Source organism: Simochromis diagramma, unplaced genomic scaffold (assembly GCF_900408965.1).
Source record: "Simochromis diagramma unplaced genomic scaffold, fSimDia1.1 OVJJ01000421.1, whole genome shotgun sequence".
NCBI classification, from domain to species: Eukaryota; Metazoa; Chordata; class Actinopteri; order Cichliformes; family Cichlidae; genus Simochromis; species Simochromis diagramma.
This window is the reverse complement of record NW_024387250.1, coordinates 2,859,868-2,870,799: the sequence shown is the minus strand read 5'-3', so window position 1 is coordinate 2,870,799 and position 10,932 is coordinate 2,859,868. Positions and strand designations below refer to the sequence as shown.

Sequence of the window (10,932 nt, the reverse complement as noted above, 5' to 3'; positions counted from 1 at the left end):
TAAGAGCTTTCAAGTGGTACATTTATTAAATACACAGCACTCTACGTTAAGATACACTACTTTCCAAACATGAGATCTAATATGTGCGGCGCAAAGATGTAACTATGACAAAGTCCACAGAGAAATGAGAAACAGTGTTTATGTAAGAGATAAACATTGTTAAAAAAATAAGCGAACACTCAACATTATACACGTTTCATTCCAGACTGATATATTCCCTTTCTGAGAACACCAGAGAAAAAAAACTGGCTTGGAAAAGGTGAAACAGTATCAACGCTGAAAGACGGTGACAGCTTGAAAACAGCATTGGGCAGTTTGGTTTATATTAGAGAACGTCAGTGTGTTATTTTAATCCTGTGATCCGATTTAATTTGAAATATTTCCAAGAGCCTGTTGAAGTTGAGACATTAGTGTTAATAGCATAATATGGAGATCCCCCTTGTTAATAAAATGTGCTTGTGTTACAGTATCGCGGGACATTATTCTGTATGCGTCTGTCATGAACGATTACCGTTCTGAACTGGGAATGAACTCATTAAGAAATTAACATTGAAATACAGTGTTTATAGCGTTTGTAGCACACTATGTATAGAAAAAAAAGGAGAAAAGAAAACAACAGAAGGGGAAGCGATCATAGTGACTCCAGTGAACAGTTTTCTCATAAAAGATATACAGTCCTAACCAATACAAAGTATATGCCAACGGACACAGAAGTTAAATGATAACTGTTGTAAAGTAAAATCAGTATTTTGTCCTAATCATTTAAATATCAAAATATTCAGTGCTATTTTTTTTTTAAAAAGGAAAATAAATTAATAAAACTCTATATACATAATACTGAACATGACATCACACCTCCAGCAATTCCCATGCCAGACTGTATAAATTAAAATTGGCCTCGCCCGTTAATGGCACCCACAAGACCTAACTACCATATTTCTATATTTCTTCAGGATAACATTTGAGCTGTCATCAAAGTAAAGTACTGATATTGCGTTGAGCTTGGTTGGGGCGCAGCATGGTTTTGGCACATTGTCAGGAAACATTAAGTGGACCTATAAATGAGAGCATAAAGTAGAGTTTAAAGAGGTGCAACAGCAGAGAGTTACAAATGGTAAGAACGTTATTAGCTTATAGGCAGACTTTACTGCAACGCGCATGCGGGATACACTCTAAAGAATGCTTACCAGAGTTTGCACAATAGCATGATTTGTTGCATTCATGTGTGCGTTGAGCGGAAAAGAGCACTCGCCATCACAGTAAAAAGCAGCATAGCCCTCCGGTGCAATGATCCAATCCTTTAGAAAATGAAGACATTTAGTATACCTGATTGATTATCTCATAATTTGACTAAATGAGTCATTTTTGTGTGATTACCTAACAATTTTTTCATTGTAAGAGATGTCGAATATTTGTGTTTTACCTGCCAACCCAAGTCCCGAAAGCTGACATAAAGCTCGTGCTTCTTACAGGCTTGCTTCTGTTCACTGGTGTTATAATCTGAAAAATAATAGTACTTTTTTATGACAAGAAATATTTTTTTAACTTACTACAACATGCTATTATGAATGTATTGCTTTTGTAGTTAACGGATGTTTCAGAGAATTATTAATACACCCAAAAATTAAAGTAAAATTCATTTCATTTATAAAGGTAATTGGTGGATAATAAGCATTAATCAATGTGCTGGATTATTTATCGAAATGAACAATGACATGTGTAGCCACTTATTCACAAATTTGTTTCCAAAGAAAGAAATCAAGAAAATACTTTGAGAAGAAGAACAAAGAACAGCAGAACTATGATTGCAACTGCCTCCTCGTGGCTGTCAAGCTCACATTTCACAATATGATACCAAAGACAAACATAAAACTAACAATACTGACTCACTAATTAGGAATCTTGCCAGTAACAGGGATAAAATGTAAGGTTCGTTTTGAGGTTGAAACCATAAAGAAAGGAACATGTAAGGTAATAAGAATTTTTTTTTTTTAAAAACGTCATCCTCTGGCGAGTGCTGCCAAGTGATTGTGGAAATACAGACCAATAAGTTTTAATCTGACAAGCACGGACAGACAGTCTGCTGAACAGGTCAGCAACAGGAACAAAGGATGTAGTGAAACGGATTATTAAAAGACTCTGTGTGTAGGGTAAAAGAAAGTATTCACAAAAACATATTTTAGCATCTAAGCTGCATTTTAAGCCCACTTACCTCCAGTTTTTGGTGCCTTTGAGGATTGTTGTTGATTATTCAATTTATTGCGATTGTGGTTCTTTTTTTTCCCACCAGCAGCTCTGACTGAGCGAAGCAACACCCCGCTGGCCTTGAAGAAAGCAACCAGGAACGGCTGTTTGGACTGGGGCCCGTTCCTCCCAATGATTCCGGCAGATTTTATGTTTATACTTCGTCCTTTAAAAAAATAAAAAGGTAAATAAAACTTTTACAACAACATTTAATCTCAATGGGTAGTTTTAGAAATTTATGACTGCTTTCAGAGTAAGTACAAATACAAAAACCAAGTCAGCTCATCTTAATTTTTTTGATTTATGGCAATTAATTGGTGGGAATTGGTGATAAATAATCATAATCCAAACACTGCCAGACATTTGACCTGATGTCACATAAAACATTTTTGTAAAATCAAATGCAGACATTGTGGATTGTCTTGAAAGGTGAAGTTGACCTTTTAAAAGTCTAGGAGTTTAAAATAAATCTAAAGCGATTACAAGAGAAAAAAAAGTAATGGAAAGAAAAACTGAACTCCACTTGCCATCTACAGTTTCCACACAGAGTTGCAGGCCCAGGTTCTGCTGTGGATTCATCACCCAGTGGTTACTGGTAGCTGTTATGTCAAATACTAGCCAGCCTCCATCAGATGCCTGGACCTTTTTGGAGTCAAGTAAGAACGTCTCTGCATCTCTAAAAAGTCAATGAAAACAATGTCATGAACATCTGCACTAAATAAGCTACAGTTAAAATGAGCAAAAACAGCTGGTGCATATATCACTGGCTACTTTGTTAGGCACATCCATTCAGCTGCTTGTTAACACAACTGTCTAATCAGACATTCACGTGGCAGCAACTGAGAGAATTCAATCATGGTAAAGACAACCTGCTGAAATTCAAACCGATTCAGAATGGGGAAGAAAAGCGACTGAGTTCAGAGAAGAATGGCCATAAACGCAAACGCAACTCAAATAACCATTTCTTAAAACCAAGCTAACCAAAAGAACTTGTCTGCGTGCACAAAAATTGGACAACAGAAAATTGTGAAAATATAAGTTAAGGTCAGAATTTGGCCTAAACAACATGAAATAATGGATCCATCCCACCTAGTATCTGAAGCCTACCTGAATATTGCTGCTGACCATCCCTTTATGACCTCAATGTATCCAGCTTTCTGTCTATACTCCCTTTCCCCTTACCCTCCAACTGGTCATGACAGTTTCTTCAGTTTCTTCCTATGAAAAAGGATTTTTTTTATTCCCACTCTCACAAAGTGCTTGCTTATAGGAGATTGTCTGATTTTGCTGTAGGATATTTACCCTGGCATAAAGCACCCTGGGGTGACTGTCGATGTGATTTGGCACTAAACCTGAATTAAATTGAATTGAACCTAATTGAATTGAATCTTCTGATAGCTGCTTTCAACAGGATAAAGGACCATGTCACAGAGCTCAGACTGTTTAAAACTCGTTTCTTGAACATGACAATGAGTTCACTGTACTCAAATTGCCTTCAGAGACACCAGATCTTAATCCAACAGGGCACCTCTGGGATGCAATGGAATGAAAGATTGGCATCATAGATGTTCAGCTGACAAATCTGCATCACCTGTGTAATCATATCAATATGGACCAAAATGTCTGAGAAAATAAAGTGGCTGGTGAGTGCACATGTACTTGGCATTATTTTCTAGAACATGTAGACTGAATCTTATCATGACTGAGTACTTTATTCCAAACTCTGTGGCAACTCTTCCCTCCCTCCTTTAGAAATCAAACATTTTCATTCTTTTATAATGACTTTAATTTGTGTGATTTCTTTTGGGGTTGTTTTTTTTTCTTTCTCTTGTTTGTCTGATTTGTTATGTTTTTATGCTTTTCCTGATAATGAATAAAAACAAAAAAAAAATTAAGAAATCAAACATTTATCTTAGTACTGAAATGTGCTGATTTGGTCTGTAAGAGTGTTAAACTCGTTACTGTGTGCTGGACCTGAAAAGAAAGCGGTGCTTTTGTTGGAAAAACCTTTCACTAGTAATAAATAGCAGAGTCGTGGGGCACAGGGTTTGCCAGTACTTCAGAACTTTCAGGAGCTATGAATCATGCATATCAGCTGTTTTTCTTTTGCTGTTTTTTAACATAAGCTTGACATAAGGCCTCAATCAACTCAAAGTTGGAAAAAAAAAGCCCTACTTCCTAATTTGCATTGGATTCCTTTCAAGTTGCAGATCAGATAAAGCAGAGCCTGTTACGTTTTTGTGGTTGCCTGATGCTGGTCAGAGACAACCAAGATTTTCCGTCAGTCCTTCAGGAACCATTTATGTCTTTATTGCAGGTGTAATAAAAATCAAGCATAATCTTTATGCATGACATACTTCTAAACTTCCTTTTTGACTTTTGTAGCTTTTAGCTTATTTCCTGTGATAATTTAGCCTGAGTAGGTATAGGTTTGTAGCAGAGAATGTGACTGAACACCAAAGCTGAGTGGTAACTGTTCAGACTGCTCTGTGTTTAACAAACTATGTTCACAAGTCAATATTTTCCATTAGGAATTCATGTTCAGCAGTAAAGTTCAGTACCAGAGCAGGTGTGACTCTGAGATAGGTGTGCAGTTGTCTGAAACTACAAGTACTCTGACTTTAAGTATACATTTGACAACCTGTATGGATACAAAGTAGAGCATTTTCACATAGTTGCTTTTGTTTCTGTGTTTCATTAACTCAGTGAAGACACTAGCAAGTAAACATAAACCCTGCAAGTTTAAAATAGCAAAATAATTTGTGCTGTTATAAATTTTAAAAAACAGCTTAAAGTTCAAAGAACTTATTAGTCCTCAAATACATACATAAAGTGTATTCTGGTTACAGACTCCCCCAATACCAGCATCTTATATACAGTGTTATTCTCATGCACTATTTAACACATTATCTCTATCACTGGCCATTGCTTTTACTGAACTTTTATTATTTTAAGTAAATGGCAGAACATGTGGACAGGAAACAATTTTTTTTAGTGGGATTTGATTTTCTAAGCTTTATATTAATGTGTATTGTCAGTCTCTTAAACCCCTAAAATACCCAAACAAAATGGTTTTTAATTTGCTACAGAGACCACAACCTGTTCAATCTGTGCTAAACTGATTTTGTTGAATGGGCCAAATGAGAACCACTGGCAATCATGAGTATTTATATAATCAGCATTTTGTAGAAACTTAGTAGAGGTTTGTGGCACAACTTCACCCGCTTCCAACGTACAGGGTGAAAAGGATATGGTTTAAAAGGGGGTCAGACCTCCAGCAACTTGTGTAGTATATAAAACAACATTAAGGGCACAGGCTGAAACTCGTCTGTGTCTATAAGCAGCATTCTGCCTAACGTGCTGGAGGCAAACACAAAAGAATCTGTATGGCCTACTCATACTGTAACTGCATTTAAGCTTTTCTGATGACAGAAAAATCCAGAAAACTGTTCTCTAAGATTTCAGTCACTGTGAAAGACTCGTACCTGTTTGTGAGCACTAATTCAAATACACTATTCTCCATGAAAGCATGTGTGAAAACATGAACTGAGCATTCTTCCCCTTTAAGATGGTAGAGTCCATTGACTTGGACCTTTTCAAAGCCCCGGAGGGCCATATCTTCCCTTCAATCACCCACACACATTTTTGGCAAGCAAATGTGGGCCCACTTTTAAGTGCACCCTTGTGTATTCAGCTATGTCTTGCTTTAAACTTCCGGAATATTGTTAAGACAGGCAGGTGGCGGGCATAACAGTGACCACGGGAGCACCCTAGGGAGCCTCCAACCCCCTCTCGATACGGGCCCTCGTGGTTTCATCTGGGACACAGCCAGCTTGGCAGGCAACACAAGACGAGTGATAACTGACGGACCTTCCAAGCTTCATAAGTGGCCAACTTGCTAATGGAGTTCTCTTTATCCGTGAACTATATTTGTAAGGCAGACATGGTGCGAATGAAGGAGAGCAGAGTTTGAGATGGGAGGATGTGCTTTGCAAGTGGAAAGTTTCAACCCCCAACAGACAATGGCCATTATGAAATAAGATACAAATCGAGATGCAAATAGTTTTAAATAGTTCTCACTTTTTGCAGTAGCGGCTACTTCATTCTGCTTTTTCACTACAAGGAAGAAGCTTCCAGCCTGTTTTACATTTCACTAAACCTTTAAATAACTGAGAACAAACTTAACATAGGTCCTTTGTCTTTGTTCTTTTTTTTTAAAGACTGACTCACTTTATGACTCATTTTTCCCCCTTGTTTATCTACAATAATTTTATGCCCATAAAATGAAGCAGTAAGTCCTTTAAACTGTAATCCAAGAAGTGCTGGGACATTTTAGTTAAATGCAAGTAGCAGCATTAGTAAAAAGAACACTTTCATGAGTTTACTAAAGCAGTAAACACCAACTGGTTGAGATAAAGCATTTTAGTTACACATTGCTGGACAGTTTAAGCTATCGTTATGTAACAAAAATATCAGAAATTATTTAGAGATTACCCAGTTAAACAGTTCAGGACTACAGAGGTACAATCACATTTAATATGAACATTTAATACATAGTTGTGGTTGGTCTGGCACTTACTTGTTTTGATACTCTTTGATGACTTGATATATGGTCACCTTCAGGGTAATATTGTCGTAGCGGGCATGACTACGGTCCTTATAGATCCTAAACTCAGCTGCAGTCACTGCCTCCCCGTCTGGTATTTGAGTCAGATCAAAACGGAACTCCTTGTAGTGTCTTCGTTGGTGAGAAAAATCTTTATCTTTCTCCACTGGAAAAGAAAATACTTTATGACAAAGTTGATTTCTACCGGGAAGAAAAGTTGATAAAAAATATATATATAAATGTATGAGTTCACCTCCTGAACTGCTTCTTAAGCTGTTTAAAGGAGAAAATATGCCAGCATCAATGCGCAGGAAAAAAGTGTAATTTATCACATCTTCTTTCGCATTCAAGGTCCAATCCAAACATTTTGACTACCAACAAAAGCACTTTCCAGTTCATTAAATCAGTCAACTCAATACAGGTAGCAGTTCCCAGACAGGCCCTCTACTGTGTGCCTAACTGCATTCTCTGGCCATGATGAATGGGCTGTCAGTTAAGAAAAACAGGCTGATTTCAATTAAAGACACTTTCGTCTGCTCCTCAAGTAAGAAAAAGAGCAGACAGGATTCTTCAGCATCACATGAGTGTCTACTCTGACCTCTTTTCTGACCTCATTCTGACCTCTGCTAGGCTTCATAAAAAGTAACTAACCCTTAAGCTTGAAAGTAAAATATTTCTAATATAACAGATAATATAAGATTACTTTTTAAGGCTTGTCTGTTTTTTGTTTTTTTAAATCGGTGGATTTGTTTTATACCTATGTGGAGACAAGTGGAGGATATGCACAGCTTCTATTTTTTTTTCCTAAGGGGAAGCATCTGATTTTATATATATATATATATATATATATATATATATCCTCAATTTCAGCATCAAAGAGCTCCAGTGTACCTACATTAGGGACATGCTGACAAAGTGACCTCGGCCATCTCTCACCTCCACCTGGTAGCAGAGAAAAAGCATGTGGCTGGGGTCAGCGGATGTTCTGACATCCACGGTGCTATCATGCAGTGCATTTCCCTGATATTTTATCGAGAGGGAACGCCTGCCGTTACTTAGCACAAACAGGTCAGAGGTCAGCTCTGACTTTTACCCACTGAGCGCGTTCCATTATATTAGCCACGGGTGGTAATCTGAAACTGAAGTGCCACTGAGAACACAGAGCATTTACCTTTGAAATAGCAAAGTATTAAATAAAAATGTAAGATATCAGTTTTATTCAGCTGGTTCTAACTGGGCTGTAATGAAATTATCAAATGACTGATGTTTCATTAATAAAAGCCCCCCTTTTTATGCTGTCTTGTGTGTTTGGATGTTTGAATAGCTGGCTTCTTATTGATACTAGAGTAAGCATATTAAACCGCATAAAATGCCACATAGACATTTTAAAACAGTTGAGGTCAGTAGCTATATGTGAGTGTACTGTAATAAAGACAGAGCCCCATTGAACACTCCACTGACAGTCTCCAGAATGAGAGCAGAGCCTTCAAGCCTGACAGTGTACATGCCCTGGTGTAGCGGTAAGTGGAAACAGATGGGCTGAGACCAAGGTGAGGGAATAATGTTACAAGCAAGTCTTCACAAATTCGCTTTAACATGTTTTACTTTGTATTTTGGAAAATACAATCCTTAAAGAATAAAATAGTGAAACTTTGTAGATGATATGTTACAGGGGTTTGTTTTTAAATATTCAGTTCTGCAGGACTGTGTAATAGTTTGATTAATATTCCGAGTGGCATTGCGAATATTTTTAATCTCGTGATGGAATAATAAATGGTACAAATAGCACAAATATTATGAAAGGGACTTGTGGTTTCTCTTAGTGACAGAACCTCAGATATGAGTATCAGTCAGTATCACCCTCTTTTAACAACAGGAAATAATTTAGGCCAATTTTCTCAAGGTCAGACAGTCATCTGATAAGTCGCTGTGAACTGCTGGGTTAAGGGTCGCAGCTACCGAACAAACACAATCATTATACATAAAAGCGACTTAAGAAAAAAATAGAAAGCAGCACAAATTGATGGGTCAAAACGTTCAGCTCGATTGTGTTAAATACAAAATATTTAACAGGAGTCTGTAGCAACCCCTCGGTACTCTGAGAATGACTGATGTCTGACGACGAACTTTATTTTTTTACATTTAGATGCACAAATGTCTTTTCAAAAATTATAAATCTTGAATTTGCTCCTCGGCAAGTTTTGTATGAGAGCTTGCACAGGTTTCTTTAAAAAAATATTGTACGTGTGTCCGGTTATTTTCCAGAAATAAGTGGTAATATTTTGCATCCCAAAAAGCAGGCTCGTTCAGCTTATGTTGGTGTTTTAAGATTTGCCTTAATGTCATCTATAATAAGAGAAATAAAAAGTTTAAAATCCCTCACTTATCTCTGTCGAGGAAATAGAAATCTAGTGAAAGATGAATAAGTCAATTTCTTTCAGTGTCCGTGATAACCAAGAATCACCTGCACATAATCCCGATGTATATATTGATTTATAGCACGTGTGGATATTGATCCCGTTTTAATGACACTTACCCAAATTGACAAAACTCATAACCATGTCGGCGTCATTGAGAAAGTTGGTGTCTTGCGCTGTGGTGAGTGCGGGGCTGTGGCCTACGAGAGGGGCCGCTCGGTAAGGCTGTGCCACACGGGAGTAGCCGGCATGCTGGGGGTTGTAGTAACTTTTCCTAGAGTGCCCTTGAGCCTTGGCACTAAAGCTCTTCCCTGCGCTCTCCTGCACGCCCTCCTCCTCATCCACGGCCATGGCGTTGTACAGGTCGAGCATGAACAGCGGCGCGGAGGACGCCTGCTTCCCGGGAGAGAAGGGCCTGGGACGGTGAGGCAAGCCCAGGATGGAGAGGATCTCTCTCTGTATCTCCCTGCGCTCGTGATTGCGCAACCTCCTGTAAATAAAACTGGAGTGCACATGATTGTCACTTAAAACGCAATGCACGCACGACAGGAAACTCAAACAGCTCCACGCAAGTCCAAGTACGGCACGGTTCAAAGGTGTAAGCGCTGTCATCTTGACAAATCAGCTCACTTTGAGATGTGAAGATGAACTACATCGCACTCAGTGAAGGGAGAGAAAATAGCGCAACAATTTATGCTATAGTTGTGCCAACACGGAATCATAGACTTTCCATATTAGCCAGAGGCACCACAACTTTCACGGTGGTAACTGAGGAGGCTTTTAGCAGTCTGCCCTTCTACAAATGAGGTATCAGCTTGCAGAAAAATCGCCGCTCCTCTCCTGTGTGCGAGCTTCCTCCAGCAGCAGTATTTGCGCCTCCAGGGTCCATCCGAAGTCTCAGCCACACCAAGTATTTATGGAGCTGTGTGACCCCGTCCCTCACCTTACTCCTTTGTGATGAAAAAACGTGTAGGTACGCCCATAACGTCGGGGGATAACCTGGAGTTTCCAAGTGGATGAAATGTGTTGAACTGTGTCAAAATTAAGCAGAAAGAAGCACTCGACTCATGCCCCGGCGCGCATTTTTCTTTTCCCCCTCTCTCTCACTTTTTTTTTCTCCCCACTGAGAATGTGTATTGGGGCTAGTTGCCCTTTGAGTCCACCCCACACTCCTCAGCTTTTGTTTTTGCATCCTCCTCTAGCGGCCGCAATAAAACTTCAGCCCGGTCCCATGATGAATGTGGCGGCTCAGGAGTGTAAAAGGAGACACTTGAAATCCGAGAGGCCTTCTTAACGAGTGAAAGAATAATGACAGAGCCTTTTAATCACCTCAAGTTATTGAAGTCTTCATAAAAGAGGGTTTCAGCTGCATCCACCGCAAAACAACGAGGGTCATGTTTTTATCATGTATGGAGGATTCACAGGTATGGAAATATTAAATACACTAACAAACAAGGAGAATATAGTAAAGCCATAATTCAGGACGGGAGGATAAAGGCCTACTGTAAACCACATACCGCACGTGGCTATATGCTTTAATTTAAAATTACATAATTTCACTCAACAGCAAGAATTAAACATGAGTATTTAAGTTTATTGCAGAAAGCTCCACCCTCATGGGGCATTAAATAAACACAAGCGAAAGCCGCCATGCTGGGATAATTA

At 38.6% G+C, this 10,932-nt stretch overlaps 1 protein-coding gene across 1 annotated transcript; it reads right to left on the bottom strand.

Annotated features, from left to right (window-relative positions):
* Positions 1 to 10,467, bottom strand: bmp5 (bone morphogenetic protein 5). The gene is made up of 7 exons (XM_040001889.1): positions 9,387 to 10,467; positions 6,824 to 7,016; positions 2,772 to 2,920; positions 2,213 to 2,410; positions 1,424 to 1,500; positions 1,188 to 1,298; positions 1 to 1,055 (listed from the first exon to the last, which is right to left on the bottom strand). The coding sequence occupies exons 1-7, from the start codon at positions 9,877 to 9,879 to the stop codon at positions 906 to 908; spliced, it is 1,371 nt and encodes a 456-aa protein (XP_039857823.1). The 5' UTR covers positions 9,880 to 10,467; the 3' UTR covers positions 1 to 905.
* Positions 10,468 to 10,932: the final 465 nt, after the last annotated feature.

What these genes read in the sequence shown, in the direction of transcription:
- bmp5 (XM_040001889.1), bottom strand. Translation starts at nt 9,879, where the DNA reads ATGACAGCGCTTACACCTTTGAACCGTGCCGTACTTGGACTTGCGTGG. An exon ending in TATGAGTTTTGTCAATTTGG is followed by an intron (nt 7,017 to 9,386) that starts GTAAGTGTCATT and finishes TTTCTTTTCCAG; the next exon opens with TGGAGAAAGATAAAGATTTT. An exon ending in AAAGGCACCAAAAACTGGAG is followed by an intron (nt 1,501 to 2,212) that starts GTAAGTGGGCTT and finishes ATTATTTTTCAG; the next exon opens with ATTATAACACCAGTGAACAG.